Here is a 24,690-nt window from a genome sequence, read left to right on the forward strand (position 1 = left end):
ATGGCCCGGAAGTTATCTGTTAGGTACAAGGGCATAGACAAAAATGGAAGTGGGCTCCATAGCAACAAGAGCTGAGTAACTAGCTTGTTTGTGTGGTTGGTCATCAAGCTTGTTCTGGAGTTTAGACACTGTCTTGACCCTTGACTTCTTTGCTGACTCCTCCAAGCCCACGTTGTCTTTTTTCTGTTACTCAAGGGAGGCTGGACAGAATTTGAAGGAACTTATGGCTTTACTATACAGTGCATACAATAAGCACTCAGTATACATTCGTTGATTGTTTCTCAGTTTTCAAGCATGAAGGAGTAATTTCAGGAAGGTACGGAGTATTTTTTCCCCCCTTAGACAAGCTTAAGGACAAGATTTATTTTTCTTTTTAAAATAAGAAAGTGAATTTAAAAAGCACCTAAATTGTTTAAAAGTCTCAGCTGGGAACTTAGCTTAAGGGACTATAGATTGTGGAGCATTTGTAGGATTTTGACCTTGTAAACTTTATTTATTACCTTCTAACACATTATTTTTGACTGGACATGTTGACATAATAAAATTTCCTCCTGCAATTGGTTCAGCCACACATCGACTTAGCATCTGAATTCCTTGCTGTGGGGAATTTTCAGTCTGTCTCTTACGCGTGAAAAATAGCATTTACTCTTTCTGTAAAATCAGAAGCCAGCAGAATATGCCACAGTAATGACTAAAATGTAGCTGTTGTGAACTCATTTTTCCTATGCTTTTTACCCTCCTCTTTTTGTAGAATTTATCTGGAAGGACTCAAATTTATGATGAAAAACAAACAAATAAAAATTAAGAAGCTTTCTGCTGTTAAATATAAATTGTTATAATATACTTTTTGATAATTCTTAGAAAGACAGCAATAATTAATCCAAAATAAATTACATTTAATTTTAGATTCATGAAAAACTCAGAGTTCGTTTAAGAAATGATACATAACATTTGATGTATATTCTTCTGGGCTATTAATTCTTTACTCATCACACATACACAGATTTTCATATTAAAAAACGTATATATGGTTTTGTAACCTGCTACCCCTTAAGTCCCACCTCAAAAATCCAGGGACAGACTTTCTTGCTATTCAATACATATTATCTACAATTAGAATCATTCATTTTAATGACTCTGTGATATTTTATTGAATAAAATATCATTACCCTCCCCTTTTAAACCAGTCTTTATGGAGGCACATTTAACCATTTAGGCTGCTTCCCTATTTTTGAGTGGGGGTGGTATCAGGGGCATGCAGTGACCTCCTTGCTACACATATCTTTGCACACTTGTTTTATATTTTACCTTAATGTAAATTCCCAAAAGCAGAATTCTGGGTTGAAGGGATATTGTTCCTATACATATTGTGACTTGCGTTAAATATTTGAATTTACATACTCATTATGATTGTTTCAGTATTAATTGCTGTGTAGTATTCTGGAATTATGTAACTTGAAAGTATGAAAACTCCCTGTTAAGCTCCTAGAAACAGTTACTATTTTATTATCAAATAGGAAACTTACATCTAGGTTTAAATAAGGCCAGAATGGTTTGACATAAATACATTAGAAAAAAATGTGAGGTCAGAAGTTTAGATACCTTCTTCGTTATTAAGTGTATATACATCCTTTTAAAGTTATAATATACATAGAATGAAATGCTCAGACCTTACGTGTACAGTTCGATGAGTTTTGACAAATAAGGTACACCTATGAACCAACCATCCTTCCCAGTTAAGACACAGAATATTTTCATCACCCCAGAAGTTTCCTCACCCCTCTTTCTCGCCAGCTCCCATATCCCACAAGCACTGTTTTGATTACTATCACTATAAATTAGTTTTGCCTGTTTTTGAACTTCATATAAACAGATTATACAGTGTGTTGAATGTGTGTTGTATTCATTTAATATAGTTCTAGAGGGAAGTGTAGATACCAAACCAAACTGTTCTTCTTAGAACAAAAGGATCTGAAGCTGATACAAAAATTATATACTAGAGTAAGAACAACAGGTCTTTCAAAAGAAGGAAGTTGGACCCTTACCTTACACTATGTGCAAAAATTAACTAAAAATGGGTCAGACCTAAAAACCTAAGAGCTAAAGCTGTAAAGCTCTTAGAAGAAAACCTAGGGGAAAGCTTCATGACATTAAATTCGGCAGTGATTTATTGGACATGGAAACCAAATGTGCAGACAACAAAAGAAAAGATAGATAAATTGGAGTATATCAAAATTTAAAACTTTTGTGCATCAAAGGACACTATCATGAGAACAAAGGCCACCCACAAAAGAGGAGAAAATATTTGCAAATCATATATCATATAAGGGATTAATACACAGAATATATAAAGCATTCCTACAACTCAACAACAAAAACCTAACAACCCGATCAAAAAATGGGCAAAAGACTTTAATACATTTTTCCAAGTAAGATAAACAAATAAGCATGCAAAAGATGCTCAACATCACTAATCATTAGGGAAATGAAAATCAAACCCATAATGAGTGTGATACCGCTTCACACCCATTAGGATGGCTATTACAAAAACAAACAGAAAATAGCAGGTGTTGTCAAGGATGTGGAGAAATTGGAACCCTTGTGCACAGCTGGCAGGAATTAAAAAATGGTATTGCTGCTGTGAAAAACAGTATGGCGGTTTCTCAAAAAATTAAACATAGAACTACCTTATGATCCAACAGTTCCACTTATGGGCTGGGTATATTTCCAAAAGAAGTGAAAGAAAAGGCTTGAACAGATATTTGTATGCCTATTTTCGTAGCAGTATTATTCACAATAACCAAAAGGTAGAAACAACCCACCCATTGCCCACGATGGGACAAAATATTGTATATACTTAAAATGGAAATATTTTTAGCCTTAGAAAGGAATGAAATTCTGATTCATGCTGTAACATGGATGAACCTTGAAGGCATTAGGCTAAGTGAAATAAGCCCGACACAAAAGGAATAACCAAATTCATGGAGACAGAAAGCAGAATAGTCGTTCCCAGGAGCTGTGGTGGGGGATAGGAAAAGGGAGTTACTGTTTAATGGAAATAGAATTTCATTTTGGGATGGTGAGGTTCTGAAGATGGATAGTTGTGATGGTCGCACAACAATGTGAATCTACTTAATGCCACTAAACTGTACACTTTATGGTTAGAATTCCACGTATGACTATAGCAAAATCTATTTTTCCCATTTACTTACTGTGTTGGAATTAGATTGCTTCCTCTTGCTGGCTCTTGTAAATAGTGTTGGATGGAATATCCTTCCTGGGACACATGTGAGTGTTTCATGGGTATGTATTTACAAGGGGAATTGCTGGGTCATAGGGCAGTGCACCTTGAAACTTAGTGGAGAAACTGCTTTCTCAAACTTCTTTAGGTAGGAAAAGGATGAGAATATAAACCTGACCATTTCTTCAGTTTTGAAGTATGAGCAAAGAGTTCAAGGTAAAGTAAAATGAAAAATGGAGCCTGGAATTCTGCACATTTAACATGACACAGAGATTTGAAAGTAAATACTCATGTCCTTTATCAGAGTAGTTTCGTAAAATAAATACTTGAAGTAAATGAATCATTTTTAGCTATACTTTCCCTCTCCAATAATGTTTGAAAGCATTCACCTTTCTTTGAAAATTGGAATAAAACATTTTGTTACTGTGTGTGCTCATGTTCCACTTGAAGATCCTCTTTATTTAGAAATGAGAGAAAATTTTGTTTTTCTTATTTTTAAATAACAAATAGAAAATCCCTGATCTTAGGCATTTTCTGGAGGTTTCCATTTGGTTTAGTTTAGTGATGAATGTCCAGCGCATTTGCTGGGCAGTAATGACCTCGAGGGTTAGCCGGTAATAGCCAAGGGTACTCTGCTGCTGTCAATGTGAGGTTTGGGGTTTTTGGCTATTGGATGAAGCTGAATCAAAGACTTGGATGGTATAAGTCATTTCAGTTTTATAATGTGTTCCATCATTAAAGTTTTATATAATAATAACGATTTAATAATCCATTGAACAACCTTCATTATTCATCCAACAGACATTTCAGTGGCAGGCCCTCTTCCAGGAGGCATGCCATGGGTGTAGGAGCATGTAGTCTAGTGATGAGGACAAACAGTAAACACGTGAACACATCATTAAAGGGTTAACTGACTAAATCTAAGAATCTCCCCTGTGGTAAAATCAAATCAGAAATGGCACGAGAATGATGGTGGCTTAGGGCCGGTTAGGGAAGGGGTGGTATCTGAGACAGAAGTGCTTTGTATCCTCAACTCTCAGCACTTGGTTCCTGAAACTCAGTAAATCTTGGTTAAATTTCATCAGTTTGGTAACTGTTGAACTGTTGAACAGTTGAATTCAACAGTTTGGTAATCTTATTTACCCTGAATATGGCTGAATATGGTTAAGAACTAAGAGATAAACAAAAAGACCCTTAGTAGCCAAAACTGATTTCACAAAACTTGAGACGATAAAAGCTCATATGCTTCCCTCATGGCTTAGTCCTTTGGGTCTTCATAACAGTGTAGTGGGTTTCTCAGTCCTCAGCAGATGCTGTTAAAGATGGAGGTCCGAGTGAGGAGTGGTGGCTGAAGGCCTTGATGGCGTGTGAGAAGCCGGCAGTGCGAGACCACAGTTTCTCTGGGGTTTGTGCAGACAACTTCCCGCAGCAGGCTCTGGGGCATTCCATGTATTATGGCTCCACCCTTCCATTTATGTTTCTTAATGATGATTGTTTGGTGTAAGTTGTCAGAAAATCATATAATAGAACTTTGAAAGCCCTACATCTAAATTGATTAAAGCAAAAACATGATTGACCATTAAAGAATTGACATTAGTTCCTGACAGCTGAGGTGTATTATATTTAGAAATTGCTTCTTAAAGATAACACTTAGTTAATAATTAATATTTTAGAAGTAGCACTACAACTTAGTTTAATAAGTAAGAATTATTGTGTAGAATTCCTGATAGGATTATAATATTGCTGGTTATAATATTAATAGGAATTAATAGAGGAGGTAGCCCCATTTTTCGGATGGAGATGTAAGGCATATCATTATGTGATTGATCATATTCACACAACGGAGGTAGAGGAGGGCTTGGATTTAGGTTTCATACATTTCTAGTACAGAGATTCTTTAGGTAGACTAGAACTTAGTAACCTCTGTTTTGTCATGGCGCCCACGTAAGGACAATAGACCAAATGCAGTGGATTGGCTCTGGGCCCTATCAGTTATCCCAGGGTCTCAGAAGGTTAGTTAGCCAGTTAGTTAGTACCAAATAATTAGACCATGTATTTAAAAGGGTAGCAAGTAGGTTTTTAATTGTGGAAGACAGTGATGAAATCTCCCAAGCAGATGTTTTTGATGGTTCCCCTTCTGACGTTTGCTCTGGTTGCAGATTGTTGCTATGGATCCGTTGAAGATTTGCTTACACTCCCACCCATCCTACCTGCCTCCCCTGCATCCGGCTTGCTTCCCCACTTTTCGGAGTTGGAATAGATAGTAAAAGAATCTAGTAAGTTCATGGCTTCTCTAGTGTTAGGAGACTCCTGCAATATGTCCTCTTGTTGTCTTGCTTAGAAAATAGAACCCCCCCACACACACTTCCATATTGTGTGTAAGGGTTTCTGCAAACCAGAAAGTCAACATATTAAAGTGCAATTCACAGGGGAGTTGCTGGCTGTGTTGACTGAGCTTTACAGTCATTTTAACACTGGCAAAGTGTTATCCTAACTGCTTCAAATCAAACTGCAAAGATGCTTGTGTGAAATGCAGTATTAGATATCAAATCAAACATATGGGTGTTGAACGGAAGGGTATGTGTTGTGGTAGTATATGGTATTCTAGCATGTGGAGTTGTATTTTATGGAAATTCTTTGGCTTGGCTTATGTCAGGGACATACATTCATTATGAGATATCAAGCTGTAAAATAAATAAAAGCAAAGAATTCAACTGTGCTGTTGAATGGTTTTCAATACAAACTTGTCTGTTCTACTAACTTGGGGTCTGCGAAATGAGAGGCATTTGTAAGCCATTGTGGCCAAATGTTTTGTCAGCATTGCTAGCAGCTTGAAAATAATCTAGATCGGGTCAAAAGGAATATGAACTTTAGCTTTCTGCATTTTTTCCCTTTTACTTCATTGAATATGTTGCCAATTACTGTGCTAATTGGTCTTAGAGGCAGAGTGTTTAATATTTTCCTCCTCACTCTCTTCTTTTCCTCATTCAGTATTCTGTAGTCAATTTGTTTTTTAAGTGTATATCTGGGACTGATGACTGAATTCTTAAGTATGTGTGCTTATGGGGATCATGTTCTTGGAGTTCTCAAATGGACCATATTGTGGTATTAACAGTGACTTCACCATTCTCATTCCAGGAGTGCTTTTTGCCATCCTGATATCTTGTTTTTCTTTTCCTCTCCTGTTCTTTCTCTCAATTAGGGAAAAAAAAAAATGTCAATAGATTTCTTATTTGAAAGAACATCAGAAAATATCATCAGTGGTGTATTTACTGAATGAGGAAGGACTTTTGTTTGAACAATGATTTCAAAATTTTTTAGGCTCGTGTAAATTAGAAATGGAGAAGACTGATTTTAGGTCATTTTGTCTGTAACTCGGGTATTTGCAGCACAGTACACTTTGCTTTATATCAGTAACCATTTTATCAACTAGGAAAATACTATCCTTGTATAGCTATGAATATCTTTCCGTCAAGAACTCATATTGATAGTTATATTGTTTGATATATATAGTATTGTTTTCTAAATGGGTTTCATTTTATTATAAAGCAGTGTTGTTTCTTTTTAGCCAAAATAGTATCAGGTAATGGAATTGCTGCTGTAACTGGTATCTGCTAAAATGTAATTGAGGCATTCTGACCTTAGTTGAAACAAACATGTCCCCAAACCACAAGCATCCTACACAGTATTAGTGAGCTTGGACTGCAGTTCATTTTCATCTGAGTGTTGCATGAGAATGGATTAGTATAATGCTGCTTTGACTTTCTAGCAGAAACAATTTTTTGACGTCAGTATCAGGAACTCCCCCTGACCCCACCACTGGATTTTTGTGAAATTATCAATTTTTGATGTCTGATGATTTAACTCTGCTTCAAAAAATACTTTGTGTTTTGTCTTCATTGATAGTATGTGAATAGAAGGCAGTATGCCAATTTATCTAATGGAGGGAATATTAAAAATACCGAATTCAATTGCTTAGCAAAGAACCCACTTCCTGTTGCTGAATTGAAACCATATTTGATTTCGCTGAATGGCACATCTTGACTTTCTCACTTGCCCTGCTTGACTTCGTGACAGGTGCCGCCTCAGTATGGCCAGCCAGGTGTGAGCGGTTACTGCCAGCAGGGCCAGCAGCCTTACTACAGCCAGCAGCCGCAGGCGCAGTATCTGCCGTCCCAGCCCCAGCAGAGGTACCAGCCGCAGCAGGTGAGCACAGTCCTGGTCCCCAGGCCTCTGTTCTGAGATGTCTTCCTGGCCCATTGAAAACATTTCTGTTCTCAGCGGGAAAAATTGAAGTTTTGAGAAAATGCCGAACTATAACCTAAACTCTTTGTTTACGAATGGATGTTTGAGATTGAAGGGTGGGAAGAATGACTGGTTTAATAGCTTCTTCCATTACTGGTTAGTGACAGCAGAAAATGTCAGTCATTTCACGTTCTTTGTCATTTGTGTTCTGGATCTTTCCAGAAAGTACTCTGTCACTCCGTTGAGGCTTATTCAGGAAAATGGTTTTATCGATCATTTAATCTTTCTAGTTGGCACGTACATGGTGTTTTTGTATTAAGCCTTCTTTTGATTTGTTTTTGTTTTAATGGTAAGTGCTGCTGGGTCAAAACATTGTTGCCTTTGGCAGTGTTATTCTTCCTAAACTAGCTTATAGACAGATAATCACTTCAATTACAATATATTAAAATACTAAAGGGAATCATGTACTTTTTTAAGTATGTTAAACACTTTCTAGTTTAAATTAGCCTCATTAAATACTCTTTTAGGTTATTGGGCTATGTATTTCAGCTTACATGATTTGTAGAAAAATAGTACATATGCATTTGGTACAGTGATTCAGTTTCATCTTGTTTTAGAGATTGTCGCTGAGTGATATTAAAAGGTATCATGAGCTCAGGACCTGTACTCTGAATTCACATAGAGCTTGCATAGCACTTTCAGTCATAAGCATCAAAATGTAACTTTGCATTTTATATTTTCCTCTCTTCTTTCGTTTTTGTGGGTTGGGGGTGGTGAAGAGAGGGGAAGACAGTGACATTGACTATTCAGTTTTTAAAGTGCTACTTACACAGCTTGGAGAGATTGTTGATGCTAAGCAAAATATATAAATATATGAAGCTTAATTTTAATAGATTCAGCTGATTTCTTAAGTATTTTCTTGGGTTCTTTGGAGTCTTTTCCCATGTGACTTTTATTTGAGTTCCAAAAAGAGTTTATGACTTCAAAGAAAACATGTTAAAACAACAGCTGAGACTGAAGATCTGTAGAATCTTGATTTTTGCATATATGTTTTCAAAATTTTGGTATCATATAAAGCAATTTATAGAGGTAGGAATGTACATGATTTCAGTTATTTAGTCTGGTCTTTTATTAAAATGTGGGAAAATTAAATAACCTTTCAATACCGTTTCTTTTTCAGTGAGAGAGACTGGTATCTGGGTTTATGATATATAAAGTTACAGGCTTTTTCATGGGCTTTCAGAGCCTTATTGAACTTCTCTGTAGACAGAATGTTTTGTCATGTCATCAGAGTTTAAGAAGGACTCAGTAGAGAGATTATATTACTCATTTTCCTTCAGTGAGCTAAAATGAATCTCTGATTGTAAAACCAATTTGATTAAGGATTCTGAGTGCCTGTCATTTCCTTCAAGACCAAGTTCAAAATTTACTTCCTTTATGAAGCATTCACTGATGACTTCTTCCACATGGCAATTAGTTATTTAATATCCTTCATATTTAAATATTTAAAGCATACTACAGGTAAAATCTTATTTTAATGAATACTATTTTAATGTGCTTAGTTTAGGTCTATTTTATGCTTTGAACGTTACTGCTATTATTTTATTGACTTGAATACAGTAAGTTATATGTCAGGAAATACTATATAAAAATGATTCCTTAATGTAGATACTGTCATTTTTTTGTATATTCTGAGGAAAAACAAATATTTCTCAAAGTATATTGGAAATTTTTTCTTGTTTTCATACTCCCTAACTATAGAATGTTTAAATATTTTTTAAGTTTAAGTTTCAGTAAACTCTTCTGGGTCAAAGAAGTGGAAACCAGAGACATTTAGGTAGCCTAATCAAAGGGTCTGGTTTGACAGGAACAGTTTTACTTTTTAGGGAATTTGATGTTCAGATAGATTTGGAAAGTTTATCTAGGAAATGAGATCTAGCATTTTAGATATAGTTAGCACCCCCAAAACCAGAATAATCCCCCCAAATCTGTCCCAAAACAAAGGAAAAATAACCACTAGAATATTTTCAAAATCAAACCAAATGTTAATAAGCATTTATAATACTGAATTCACATACATTTAAAAAACAAAGGAGCTCAACTGTATTTAATAGAAGAAGCCAGTGTTTCGTAACAGACAGAACATTCCTTCCTGTAGACTTTCCTTTCGTTCCCAGATATAGCATACACAGTCTGTTGATTTTTGTATTAGGAGATAATCAGCAAGTATGACTTTGTGTCTTTTGTTAATGTGGTTGATACAAAAGGTAGTTTTAGGTTTCTATTAAAATACCTCACTTTGTGTCTTTAACATTTTTTAATGTGTAATGTTTTGGATAATCAATACATTCATGTGGTTCAAAAATTAACAAGTACAAGGAAAGGATACGGATTCCAGTCTCTGCCATAGTTCCTCTTGCCTAGCTCACCACCCTCCTCACCCTTTGCTATATAACCACTTCATTAGTTTATTGTATGTTTCTTTATATAAAGAAGCAAAATACCATACTTTAATTGTTAGCTCTATTTTTACACAAATGTTGGTACAGTGTAAAATACTGTAAACAGTCTTGTGTTCTTTGTCATTCCCCCTTCCCTACCCACTTAAATATATTTTCTGTGGTTCTTTCCAAAGGAGTACATAAAGCAAGCCTCCATGCTTTTTTATAGCTTCATTCCATTTTATGGACATATCATAATGTATTTGACCAGTTCTCTTTTGATGGGCATTTAGATTATTTTTAGTTATTTGAAATTCAAACAATACTGCCATGATGCTCTGTATATATGTCATTTCATAAATGTCCAAGTGTATCTGTAGGGTAAATTCCTGGCTGTGTCAGTGGGCATGTGCAGTTGTAATTCTGGTAAATATCGCTGGATTGTTCCTCTTAGGGGTTGTGCCAGCTTATACTCCCACCATCGATGTGTGAGAGTACCTCCCATGTGCCAGTAGCATGGTTTTAAGAAGCTTCTGGATTTTTACCAATCTGATAATGTAGTTTTAATTTACATTTTTCTTGTTATGAGTGACTCTGAGCATCTCATATACTTTAAAATGTTTTCATTTCCTTTTTTCCTGGAATGTCAGTTCATATCGTTTTATCTTGAATTTTTCTATTCAGTTTGTCTCTTAAAAATTGATTTATATAATAAAAACTAGGTATATTAGGGGGACTAAGCCTCTGTCCATGATATGAATTACTCACTTCCCCATCTTATCATTTGTCTTTTGACATTAATTGTGGTACCTTTTTTTTTTATCATTCAGAAGGGCTTTTTGAATTTAAAAAAAAAGTCTATGTACTCAGAATTAGCAGTCTTTTCTTTTATGATATCTGGATTTTATTTTTAGTGAGTTTATGAACCTTCCATACTCTGAAGTTACAAAGGAACTGTCCCCTGTTACTTTGTAGTATTTTCATAGAGTAATTTCTACGTTTCACTTATCCTAATCTAAGGAGAGAGGTATGATCCAACATAATTTTTTTTTCTCTAGATGACCACTTGGTTAAGTAACTTTTCTTGTACTAGGTCTCGCCAGAGAACTAGCCTATTGGTTAGGATAAAGATACTTTATTTTAAGGAATTGACTCAGACAGTTATGGAAGCTGGAAAGTCCAAAATCTGGTGTGGACCAGCAGGCTGAGACCCAGGAGAGCTGATGGTGAAGATGAAGCCTGAAGGCAGTCTGCTGGAGAACTCCCTCTTGCTTAGGGGGCTGGTCTTTTTGTTCTATTTAGGCCTTCAACTGATGGGATGAGGCCCACCCACATTATGGAGGGTAATCTACTTTACTCAAGGTCACTGATTCAAATGTTAATTTCATCCCCAAATACTCTCCCACTTGACACATAAAGTTAACCATTACTGTTATCTTTCCTTTTAAACTTTTAAAATTTTCCTTTAGGTACAGTGTTTGAGGTTATTCTGGGACTTTTATTCTTTTCCATTGGTCCTTCTTTTAGTGTGCCAGTACTGTACTGTTTTTATCATTTTTTAATATCTGGTAGGGTTAATACATCTTCATTACTCTTTTCAGAGCTCTCTTGGCAATTTGTGTTTGCTTATTTTTCATATAAACTTTTCATTTCTTACCATGCTTTTTCCTAAGAATTTTGTCTTTGTTGTTATTATAATAGGATTTTTTTTCATTGTACCTTTTTTGTTTTATGTGAAATAGGTGATACTTATAAAATAATAAGAGTTTTTTTAAAAAAAGTACCTCATTTGAACAATTAGCAACACACTTGTAATAAAGCGAGCTGGGTTTACTTGGCTTGGGTTACTACGGGCCAGGGAGAACACGCCCCTGCGGAGCCTCATGGAAGGTGTGGAGTTGGGAGGTTTATAGTGTTGGGGTGTGTGTTGGAAGGTTCTAAGAGGTATTAGGGGAGTGAGGGTCAGTCTGGACTGGCTGCTTCAAAGAAGCTGTGAGCATTTGATGATTAGGTGTCTTAATTTTGAGCCATGAGGCCGAACTTAAGTGTGTCCGGGCTTTGTCATTGGTAAAGAAGCAGTAGTCACTTAGAGAAAGACAGTGTTAGTAAGAAGAGGCACATGTTCAGTCATTTTTGTTGTCAAAAAGTGGCCTTGTCCAAATCTGCTTTCAGCACTGCTTGTGTGCTATGGGTGGTGCTCTGGTCTGCTTGTTCTCAGGGCTGATTTTCCTTTTCTTCTCACATTCCTACCCCAGTGTCCCTCCTCTTCCTGAATGACTTCTCTCTCCATTTCTTCATTTCTTTAGATAGTTTTAAATTTCTTTTATAATATTCTTCAAAAAGAACTGCTGTACTTTTTGGTTAGAATTATTCCTATATACCTTATATTTTTGTTGGTATTGTAAACATAGATTTTATATTTTTATTATATTACATTTTCTCATTGTTTCAGGTATATACAAATATAATGAACTTGGTATATTAAATTTTATTGTACATTGATCCTTTTAAGTTCTCGTGAATTCTACTAACTCTAATCATTTATAGATTCTCTTAGGTTTTCCAAATTTTATTTTTTAATTGCTTAAAAAAACCCACTCCCATCTCCCCTTCTTTTGTCCTTCCTCAGACAGCTCCTTCAATGCATTATTTGAAAGGACTGTCTGCTTTTGTATTATCTCTGATTTAAAAGAAGGCTTTCAGCATTTCATCATTAGATATACTGTTTACTCTTTTTTTCTTTTCTTTTCTTTGTAGCTGCCCATTGTTGGATAAGGAAGTTCCCTTCTTTTTCTAGGTTGCTAAGAATTTATCATGAATGGATGCTGAATTTTATCTTATGTGTTTTTTTGTGTGTCTTTTGGGATGATCACTTTGTTTTTCCTCTTATAATCTGTTATCGGGGTATATTACATTTTTTTAAGTATTATGCCAAACACGCATTCTAGAATAAACCTAGCCTCGTGACATATTCTCTTTTTGCACATCACTGGATTCAGTCTGCTGACATTTATTTAGGTTTCTTGAATCACTGTTCATAAAAGGGATTGGACTGTAATTCTCCTCATGAGGTTTGATATCTGTATTATGAAGTTTTGCAGAATGCGTTAAGACACTAGTCCCACCCCCCCACCCACACTTTTTTTTATCTTTGGCCACACTGCTTTGTGACTTGCGGGATCTCAGTTACCCTACCAGGGATTGAACCCAGGCCACGGCAGTGAAAGCCCAGAATCCTAACCACTAGGCCACCAGGGAACTCCCATAATAGTCCCTTTCTAAACTTACTGGAAGACTTTAAAGTCTGGAATTACCTGCTTTTGGAGTGTTTGGTAGAAGCATCTGTAAAGTCATAAAGGGTTGTGTAGCCCTTGATGTTATAGCTTTTGTCCCATTCCTGATTTTTGATCTTATTTCTTTTGTGAATACAGGCATATCAAGTTATCAAATTCTTCTTGAGTCAGCTTTTTACTTATATATATATTCCTATATACGTATCCATTTCATCAAGGTTTTCAAGTTTATTAACCTGAAGTTCATAATAGTCTTTATTTCTTTAATTTTTATAACATCCAGAGTTAAGCATTTTAATTAATAATGTTATTCCTTCTTTTATTAATCTTGATTAATCTTGCCAGTGGTTTGTCTTTCCGAAACAAGTTTGGTCACTGTCCTCGTTATTACATGTTCTTTTTTATAAGTTTAATTAAATTCTGTTCTTACTTTGATTATATCTTGCTTTTTGTCTGATAAAGCCAAATAAATATGACTAAAAAATTTCCTCCTAAGTACTACTTTGGCTAAATCTCTCAAATTTTGACGTGCATTATTTTTGTTCTCTTTTAGTTCTAAGAATTTTCTTACTTCCCTTCATTCATTTTTTTAAAGAGTTTTATTGAGGCTTGGGTTTGTGTCCTGTTCCCTCAGAAGGACTGGTGTATGCTTTTGCCAGTTGCTTGTGGGCACTAGTCATCAGGAATCATATTTCATATTTTAGTTTGTAAATTTTTATTATTTAGAAAGTTCTTAATAGGCTGACAAACAGGATGATAGAATGAGCATTCACATGCCACCATAAGTTCTTTTCATTTACTAACCTAGCCATTTTCGGATATCCCCAGTTGTCATCAGAATGCCTTATTTATAGTTCATTTGTTTCAAGCAGAATTCAAACAAGGTTACTACATTGATTTGGTCCTTAAGTCTTTTTTTGTGTGTGTGGTACGCGGGCCTCTCACCGTTGTGGCCTCTCCCGTTGCGGAGCACAGGCTCCGGACGCGCAGGCTCAGCGGCCATGGCTCATGGGCCCAGCCGCTCCGTGGCATGCGGGACCCTCCCGGACCGGGGCACGAACCCGCGTCCCCTGCATCGGCAGGCGGACTCCCAACCACTGCGCCACCGGGGAAGCCCTGGTCCTTAAGTCTTTTTATCTGGAACAGTTCTCTTTTACCCCACCCCCATTCATGCCTTTGGCATGTTGAAAAAACTGAGTCAGTTGTCTTATGAAATGGCTTTGTCTGATTGTTTTCCCTTGATGTGGCTTAATTTGTTCATCTAGCCCTTCTATTTCCTGTAAATTGCAAGTTAGATCCAAAGGCTTGAAGTTAAACATTTTTGTTTGTGATTGTTTGTAAATCATGTCCCCAACATTTAGGTCACTGCTTCTGTTTAGTGGAGGGGTCTGTGACCCTCCCTTTGAGTGAAGAAGCCTCCAAATGGTTCCAGCCCCAGGCTGTCTGGTGACTATCAACTGTCTTCCAGCTGAGGCTGTAGAGATTGTGATGAAGATAGGCTTTCCCTTTTGTACTCTGTCCGAATTCCTCACCCACAGAATCTGTGAGCATAATACATGCTGGTGGCTTTAGGCCACTAAGTTTGGGGTGGCTTGTTACACATCATTACTGACTGACATGGTCTGTATACTTCATAGGTGATGAAGTGAGGGTGTTACCTCAGGATGTTAACATCCTAATATTTCGTTGTCCTACAACAAGTGGTATTAAGATTGATCAGTGGGTTCAGGTCATATGGCCTCCGGGGCCATTTTAAATGGACTTCTCTTCTTGAGGTTTTACAGAGCACACCATTAAGTGTTAATTTTGACCAGAAACTCTGGTGATCGTTAGCCTGTGGTTGCTAATTCTCAAAGGAGTCATTTCTTAATTCCTCCTACCTCTCAGTATCAAGTTCAAGACAGGTATTTTTCCTTTCTCTTTAGTGAGTTTTCATGCTCTTAAATGATGGACATAGCCCTTCTTAGTCCCTAATTTATTTGAGAGGTATTGTCTCATATTTTACTCCCTTTTGGTAGGCCCTAGATTCCTCCTTTCCCCTGTTCCCTGTATAGTCATCAAATGGAAAGTTAAAATCCATAACAGAAGTCAGTTTCTATTGCTCTCTTACTTTCCATGTTCTTGGTTTGCTTTCTGTGTTCTTCGTTTCAGTCACATTCATGCCAAGTTTGTGATCCATTTAAAAAGGCATGTTATCAAGTATTTTAGATATTTCAATTATAGGCACTTAGAGTATCCAATCTGCCATACTCCTGGAACTGGTACCGTCTTCTATTTTCTAGTTGTTTATTTGATATCTTTTATACAGTTTAAAACTATATAAACATGTAATATAATAGATAATTTAGAACATACAGACAGTACATTCCTATTTTATAATGAAACTTTTTTTAAATAAATTCATTTGTTTATATTTTTGGCTGTGTTGGGTCTTCATTGCTGCGTGCGGGCTTTCTCTAATTGCAGCGAGAGGGGGCTACTCTTGGTTGCAGTGTGTGGGCTTCCCATTGCAGTGGCTTCTCTTTATTGTGGAGCACGGGCTCTAGGCACGCAGGCTTCAGTAGCTGTGGCACGCGGGCTCAGTAGTTGTGGCTCATGGTCTCTATAACACAGGCTCAGTCGTTGTGGCGCATGGGCTTAGTTGCTCCACGGCATGTGGGCTCTTCCCGGACCAGGACTCGAACCTGTGTCTCCTGCATTGGCAGGTGGATTCTTAACCACTGCGCCACCAGGGAAGCCCCTATAATGAAACTTTTCTACTGCCTCCTTTATTCTTTTGAAATAAATTCATAGATAATATGTTACCGACACAAAATTTATAGATACTGTATGTTACTGCACAAAATTTTAAACAATTCTTAATAATGCACTGACTGTACATGGAAAAGTGAAAAGAAAGTGGTATATAATAAAATATTGTGTATTTAACTAAATAGATGCTCGAGCATGACTACATTGAAGGTTTTTGAAATGAATGCTCACGTGTATATGTGGGATCCGTGTGGGCCTGACAGCTACACAATGAGGCTGATGCAGGAGTGTGGTATCAGCCTCTCAGATGTCTTAGGCAGGGTTGTCAGTGGAGATGTCATCTTTTAAGATGATGAGCAGCTCTTGGTCAGAGTCCGACCAAAACAAAATATAATCTTCCCTCAGTATACATGGTAGTTTTATTCCTAGAACATTCAGTATATTAATAAAGTTGTTTTAACAATACTTTGTTCTTATATGCAGAATGGAGTTGGGTTCTAGGCTTAGACAAATAGTTAGCTTTTTGTTTGTTTTTAAATCTAAATGAGTGCTGGGACTTGTGAAATGAATGTGTGATGTGGTATGATGATCTGTTGGATCAATCTCTTATACATCATAGGACAATCTAGCATTCCTACCTTACACCCTTAAATTTCATTGCATTTCCTTATCCTTGTGACAACTAACCGCCCCCTTGAAATCTTATCAATATGAATAACTTAGGCTTCCTTATTTTTTTCTGAAATAAAATTCATACATAATGAGTTACCTATATACAAAGTTTCAAACATCAGTATAATGCCATAAATGTAATGGAAAGGACAAAGTTTATAATAAAATATTGCTCAGATGTGTCTACATTAGAAGACTTGTGAAATAGTCAGAGGCTTGCATCTCTGTGTGTAATAACAATGAACTCCACTGGTACAAATGAGAGTGATAGAGTTATATTGTATGAACAGCTCAAAATTGTGAACAGGGTTTGAATCCATGCGATTTATTACCATATAATAGCAATTATATACAATGAAAATATTGAACATTTTAAATAACACGCTCACAGAATTGTTTAACAGGAAAAGTAAGGTACCCCAAAGTGTGGAGATATTCTAAGTTTGTAAATAAAGTGTACACACACGCACACACACACAAACACACAGTAAAAATCAGTAAGTAACAGTAGGCCTGGTTTATTCTTCCTGTTGTAGACCAAGAGATTAACTAATACAACAGGGAAATGAACTGTCCGGTCACCAAACATTTTATTTACTCAACATGCTGACATTTCCTTCTTTTAAAAGGTGTTAATTTTCAAATTCTTTTAAAATTAATTCTTGAAAAAAAAAAGCTATTTGAAGAGGTTGCTTCCATTTGGAAGCATTTTTGTATCCTAGCTTACTTGCTCAAACTCCTTCACCTGAGATTTAATAATTCGGTACAGTAGAGAAAACCTCCCTTAAAGCCATAAGTTTTCATTGTTTTATTTTTTGGTTTAAAGTTTCCATTTTGTCATTCTTGGGTCATAAAGGAGTATCACATGTAGGTTTGTTTCCTGGTTCACTGTAATGAGACCAAACTCTCATTACCTGCCTCTCTCCTCCTTGCACCTAATAGACTCGTTGTCTTTTTCCTTTTGCCTCTCAACTCCTGTCCTACTTCAGTTCCACTCTCGTGAGATGCTGGAGAAGAGATCGTGTTTCTCTTGTGGCACACGTTTCTCCCAGACCTTCTACCCACTGTTCCTAACGGAAGCAGCTGCTAGGTGTCAAGGGCAGTGTTCCAAGAATCGAGTAACCTGAAGGGAGTTGCCTGGTATGGAAACCAGACTGTCTGTCAATACCCTTTCCTTTGACATTGGTCTTGTGCTGATTCAGCTTCCTTTCCAGGACTGTGACAGTTGGCAGCCTTGCACAACACTGTTTTCATGGCTTTAAACTACACTGTTGTTTCCACAGCTAGAAAAAAGTCTTCCTTTCCTTAGAGAAAATTTGTAGGAGGTAACTCCATTCAAGTAAGTCTCAGTTTAAAGAGGGTATATCAGGATCTTAAAACAGCAACAGCAACAACAAAACTCTAGTTTAAAGCAGTGAGAGAATTTCAAACTTTTGCCTTTTTAGGTATAGTTTTTTTCCCAGCCGATAGAATTATCTCAGATTCTAGAGAGAAATATTGGGTATTATGAATGTATACTTCTCAAGGTACAACTTTTATCTTTTTAATATATTTTTTTAACCTCAGGCTTATTGGAAAAGTTGCAGAAGACAGGAAAAGCAAAACATAAACTGTTTATTGAATCCCTTTGTGCTTGGGAATGTTCTATATGCTGGGAATCCAGTGATTAATAAGACATTGTGTCTGAAGTGAAGGAATTCCCAGTTGAATAGAAGGGTCAACATGGGCAGATGACAGACAGTACAGTAGGAGAGGTGTGTTTTCGAGCTATGAGTAGATACTAGTAAAAGTGTCCCGGAGGAGGTCTTGAAGAGTGAGTAAGAGTTTGCTGGTGAGAGAAAACATGATCTTGGGGTAGGACTAACTCTGTTAGTGAGCACAGAGGTAATGCCCAACCCTGAATGATACTGAACTAGACTCTAAGTTTGGTTCAGCAGTCAAGGTCATTTAGAAGGAACATATTAATTATGCTTGGAACTGGTGAATTTCATTGCTTTTCCTCAATGATTAAGAATGAAGTAAAAGGTTATTTTTCAATAATTTTTTAAAGCAGAAAATAGTTGTAGCTCAGCAGTTCACTTGTAACAGCGGATCGCTCAATAGTTAAGCCAACTGGAAGTCTAAGTCTGTTTACATGTGCGTCGGTAGAAACAAGTGTTTAAATTATATTTTCTAAAATACCAGTTTATTTGGACATCTTTGTGGACAGAATTTTTCAGAAGGAGATGCAGCAAACAAAGCATTTGGAAAATGGGCATCATTTTGAAAAGAAGGTGATGGATAGCATTGGAAATGAGGGTAAAATACTTCAGAATTAATAACTTGCCATTGAAGTCTCTGAAGGAGTTCAGGTGTTACATTACGTGTATTGACGGTGATGCATTGCGGCACAGACATTTCTTTATTGTTATCGTTAATTATTTATTCTAATTCTTTGTTTCTTATTATTTATATAACAGAATGTTAATTTATAAGCCACTCGTATTCTGCAGCTTTTGGAGGAACTTAGGCGTAGAAGGCCTGTGTTACATTACTGAAGCGCTCATATCGTTTGCTTTATAAGATTTTGTTGTCAGAGCAAACACAAGGACATTTATAGTTTGCTGCCATTAATTGCCCAGCATTTAGATATTAACACAGGAGTCTGTTAATTAACTTGATAATAAAAACTTTGGGGATGTCAGTTGATAAAGGTATTATTTGTTTTAAAGGAGATTGCTAGTGAAGCCTGCGGTTTCCTTTGCATTTGACCCTCTTTCCTTCTTGCTGACCAGGCTTGCAGTTGTCTTAGGCTTTGAACCAGGGCTGGGGATTTCCTGTTATGTTTAAAGAGCTTGTGAGCATCTGACGAGAAAACTTTTGAGTTGCTTTCAGGTCGGAGCAAGGCCCACTCCTAGACGGATTTCTGCTTGTTCGCTTGGGTAACCAACCACATAACTGCTTCTACACTTGGGTTGGAGACGCTCCTGGGAGCTCACGTGGTGCCCAGGGCCTGCTTGGCAAGGCTCTTGGCTGCGGGGGAGGGTAGGGGTCAGAGGTTAGGAGGACAGGAATGAGAAAGTGGCAACTTTTCCTCTCCTACTTTTTTGTCCCTTGGGAGACAGAGTAGTATACTAAAAATGTAGCACCAATTTTTTTTTTTTTTTGCGGTACGCGGGCCTCGCACTGCTGCGGCCTCTCCCGTTGCGGAGCACAGGCTCCGGACGCGCAGGCTCAGCGGCCATGGCTCACGGGCCCGGCCGCTCCGCGGCATGTGGGATCCTCCCGGACCGGGGCACGAACCCGTGTCCCCTGCATCGGCAGGCAGACTCTCGACCACTGCGCCACCAGGGAAGCCCTAGCACTAACTTTGAATATACTATAGATGTAACTTGCTGCCGTAAAAGTTTCAGTTTATGTAGAATGGTCAGTTCTGTGTGTATATTCGTGTGTGTGTTTTGTTTTGGTTCTTGTTATTCCTGAAAGCTTCTTAAATAAGCAAATAGAAAAAACTACTGGAGAATGAAGAAAAACTTTTTGATAATGTTAAAATTTTATATGAATGTTTTTTTTTTAATTGCTATAAAAATCAGGGTGGTCCTATACAACTATGCCTGCCTGGGTCTTTGCTTTTATTTTATTAAAAGTGGAGAAAAGGAAGAGAAAATTCTCACATCTTGCACAGATTGTTTCCAGTAATAAAGCATTTTTGGCCCTCTGATGGAAAACTTTCAATAGTTATTCTTTTTATGTTTTGGATTGTAACTGGGACTCTAACTGCCTTGGATTATAATTTGATAATGCTATTCACATTCATGTTTAGAATATTTTTAAAATAATTTTCTTCCTTTCAAGTCCCAGAATTAAAGGAAAACAAAGCCAGGAAGTGAGGAATTATATAGCAATAACAATATTTTCAGTACTTAATTTACTTTTGGAAAGGTGATGGAAGCTTCCTCCTGAGAAGAGGAAAGCCCCAGACAGGCCTGGGGTGTGTGTGCAGCCTGGCCCCAGGTTAGGCTGTGCTCCGACCTGTCCTCGTCAGAGCATCAGGCTTTCTTAGAAATGTGCAGAAGATCAATCACATCAGCTGGCTGTGACTGTCTGCTGTGGTGATAGAAGAGGAAAACCTTACATTGTTTAAGATACGTTTTATGAAAAGCTGAAGAAAAATCTCAAACACGAGAGCAGGATTTGGTCTAAAAATCATTTAAGCTCCACACCATTCCCTGTTTCTAACGTAGCTGTAGTACTGGGTGAGCTTTTTTTAAGTTCTTTTCCTCACTTTTTTCTTTCCCCTCTCCCCCATCTCCATCTCCGTCTCCAACAGACATGGAGCCATGGGATTGAACTGGATGCCCGGACACTTGGGTACACTCGGGACTTGTTCTCTAGCTCTTTATCCTAGTTGCCCAGACTCGGGGAGCAGGTGGAGGAGGAAGCCCCTCCTCTGTAGCTGGGGATATCGTGAGGAACTGGCACTCACACCTGATGTGGTTCTCTTCATACCCCTTCAACTTGCTCTCTTCTCTGACGCCCCATTGGGATTGAGGGATGAAGTTGAGGATAGAATAGGTTATGCAGTTAGAAGCATCATCGAGGCTTATTATATTTATTCATACAATTCTCTTTCTTTGATATTTAAATTCTGACACTAGGGAGATTGAGGAATTTTTATTTTTCCTGGATTGTTTTTTCCTACTCTGAGCTGTCTTCATTTGTCTTTAAATGCTCATTTCAATTTGTTGAAGTATAGAAAATAAAGTAAAACATAACTTACATATATACCATTAAAATTCTTCCTTCATCAATTTCTTTGATTTTTAAAAATTCTTAGAGTAACAAGCTCTATGTATACGTATTCCAGAAGATGATTATCTGCAGATGTTTGAAACATAGGGTTACTTTTAGAATTGCATTGCTAGTGTGGGCAGTGACCACCTTTTTTCCTGGAAGGATAGCAGAACCAGCTCCAGTTCACTGACTGATTTTCCTTAGAGTGCTAGACTTTGGGGAGAGGAGTGGATGCATGTCTCTTTGCATTAGCCTTGGGAGGTGAAGGAAAGGTAGAGATCAAAGTAGGGTAGGGCGAAGCCACTGGATAAGTGTACAGCTGTGGTTTCCTAAAAAGAAAAAAAAGGGATTGTCTGCATCAGAATCACCTGGAGTGTTTGCTCAAGTAAGTTCTCTTACTCCAAAACTGTTTGGGGGGGTGGGGAGTACCTGGGGATCTGCATTTAACTCCAGCAGGCAATTCTGATGCCTTCCAAAGTTTGAGAGCCATGGAGAGCAGAAATACTAACCAGAGCTTTCCAATCTTGTACTCTAGCATGGCGGATGGATGTCACCTCATATATTATGTTAATAGTGACCCTCAGAGGTCATATAGCAAGTTATGCCTGAATGTGGTGGGGCTTGGTTTTGATCCCAACTCTGTTTTATTCCATTTTATTTATTTTTTATTGAAGTATAGTTGAATTACAGTGTGTTAATTACTGCTGTACAGCAAAGTGACTCAGTTATACAAATATATACATTTTTTTTCATATTCTTTTCCATTATGGCTTATCACAGGATGTTGAATATAGTTCCCTAGGGTTTACTGTCTTCTTTATTGTTGTTTAAAGTAGAGATGCATTTTGTTTCAGAGATAGGCTGATATTCAGGCCTTAAGGCCACTGATACGGGCCTTTGCAATTGTTAACCCAGGGTTTTTCCAATTTCAGTGAGCACTAGAATCTCCTGGAAGGCCTGTTAAAACACACATTGTTGAACTGTACACCCAGAGTTTCTGACTCTGTAGTTTGGACTTTGGGCGAGTTTCTCAACCTCTGTGCCTCAGTTTCTTCATCTGAAAATAGTACTTATTTCATGGAGTTGATGTCGAGACCATAAGTGTTTATTCAGTGAGTAAAGTACTCTCAGGAGTGCCTGGTGAAGAGTAAATGTTACATAATTGTTAGCTGCTGCCGTCGGCAGCATCGTGGTCACAGGATGAAGTCCCAGTGGTTCAGTGAAAATTTTGATTCTTATTCTTAAATGTGGTTTTAGATAATATAAATCACAATAGCTGACACTTATTGAACATTTAAATGTGTCAAGCACAGTGCTCGTTGCTTAGTCCCTCCTTTAATCATTAATATAACTTTTGGAGATAAGTTCCTGTTATCTTGCTTTTATGGATGAGGAAATTCTTTAAGTGATAAGTTACAGAGCTGGGTTTTCTTTTTGCTCTGTGTATTATTATTATTATTATTAATTACATAACACTATTTTTCCCTATAAAAAGTACAGCTGAACATTTACTGTGGCTCATTTGCTTTGTGAGTTTAATAAAATTAATCTATTAAAAATCTTAATTACTTTAGTCCTTACCTCTTGAGTATCTTCATATTTCTCTTTAGTATTTTAGGAGAAGTGAAATTTAGGTAACCATGTAGCTTCCCTTCTCACTCTGGACCCCTTGTTAGTTTAGGAAGAAGTTCTTGCAAAAACCAAAATAAAATAAAGGATTTTCTTAAGTCTTCAATGCTAGAGTAGTGGTCTCCAGGGTCCTAACTTGATTAACGTAGGAGAGGCAGCTGCTCTTGCTGGTGGTCCTCTCTCTAATCTCCAGTCCTCTCGTGGTTTCTCTTTACTGCAGGCGTAGGGGCAGCTGCAGCCTCAGGTATACTGGTAAGTCCTGTGTCATGGTGACATTCTTGTTGATGGCAGGCTACAGTGATAGCGAGGGATCTATTATCAATATTAATGAGACTCTGGGCTTCCCTGGTGACGCAGTGGTTGAGAGTCCGCCTGCCGATGAAGGGGACACGGGTTCGTGCCCCGGTCCGGGAGGATCCCACATGCCGCGGAGCGGCTGGGCCCGTGAGCCATGGCCGCTGAGCCTGCGCGTCCGGAGCCTGTGCTCCACAACGGGAGAGGCCGCAACAGTGAGAGGCCCGCGTACCGCAAAAAAAAAAAAAAAAAAAATTAATGAGACTCATCAGAAAGAAAATAACAGAGTAGTTTGGATAAGCCTGTTCTTTTTCTAGAATGGTTTTTTTTTAATGGAAATAATTATTCCTTTCAGTTAATAGAAAATTAACAATATTCTGAATCTAGCCTTTGGACTCATCAGTATATCTAGTGTATTACAGATAATAAGGCTTTAATAGAAGCATAGAGTCTGCCTATGGAATCAGTAGCAGTAAAAAAAACCATATGAGATTTGGTCCTGTGATTTTTTTAATCTAATATAAAAGATTTTTGGAGCAAGGGTGAAGGAAGATGCAGGGGAAAGTATTGATATGGACTTAGAATTAAAGTGACTTACCATTATCCTAAAAGATAGCAGTCGTGATATATAAGAAGCCCCATTCAGCCCCTGCTCTTGAAATACCATGTGCCTAAGCTGCAGAGGCACTGGGAGGGAAGGAGGCACTGTACCCTGAGCCTTCTCAGCGCCGCTCAATCTGATATAGTTTCCAGAGCAGGAAACAACTCAGGAAAATTTGTTCAGGGTTGCACAGCTAGTGAATAGTCCAGAAGTTGGAATTTGAGCTTGGGTTGGTTTGACTCAAGTGTTTGTGGTCTCTGGCGAGATCTGTGGCTGGAAAAGGCATCTTGGAGTCAGTGAAATTGGACACTGGGCCTTTAAGAGGCTGAGCCAAAGTAAGTGTAAGAGTGTCAGATTTAGGCAAGGAGGGCATCTTGATCAGGAGATGAGGTCCCGAAAGGGTCAGAGTCAATATAAGGAGGTTTTACCTGGGGATCTAGGGGAAAATGAAACTGGGAAGGTTAACTTGGTTAAGATTATGGAGGGATTTTTTTTAATGCTCTTAAAGATTTATTTTTATTTATTTATTAATTTAAAAAATTTTGTTTTATTTATTTTTGACTGCGTTGGGTCTTTGTTGCTGCACACGGGCTTTCTCTAGTTGTGGCGAGCAGGGGCTCCTCTTCATTGCGGTGGATGGTCTTCTCATTGTGGTGGCTTCTCTTGTTGCGGAGCACGGGCTCTAGGCACGCGGGCTTCCGGAGTTGTGGTACACGGGCTCAATAGTTGTGGCTCGTGGGCTCCAGAGCA

The 24,690-nt window shown here is 37.6% G+C and overlaps 1 protein-coding gene across 7 annotated transcripts in view; it reads left to right on the forward strand.

The window, feature by feature from the left end:
• ARID1B (AT-rich interaction domain 1B) overlaps positions 1–24,690 on the forward strand; it is a gene marked incomplete at its 5' end in the record, with an annotated part of 416,596 nt that overhangs the window by 125,773 nt on the left and 266,133 nt on the right. For all 7 annotated transcript variants that reach the window (XM_081251587.1, XM_081251591.1, XM_081251588.1 and 4 more), the window contains one exon: positions 7,319–7,447. In XM_081251587.1, coding sequence (XP_081107713.1) covers positions 7,319–7,447 — 129 coding nt within the window. The remainder of the gene's footprint in view (positions 1–7,318; positions 7,448–24,690) is intronic.

The sequence above is a fragment of the Mesoplodon bidens genome, assembly GCF_964165515.1.
Source record: "Mesoplodon bidens genome assembly, chromosome: 12".
Classification (NCBI taxonomy): domain Eukaryota; kingdom Metazoa; phylum Chordata; class Mammalia; order Artiodactyla; family Ziphiidae; genus Mesoplodon; species Mesoplodon bidens.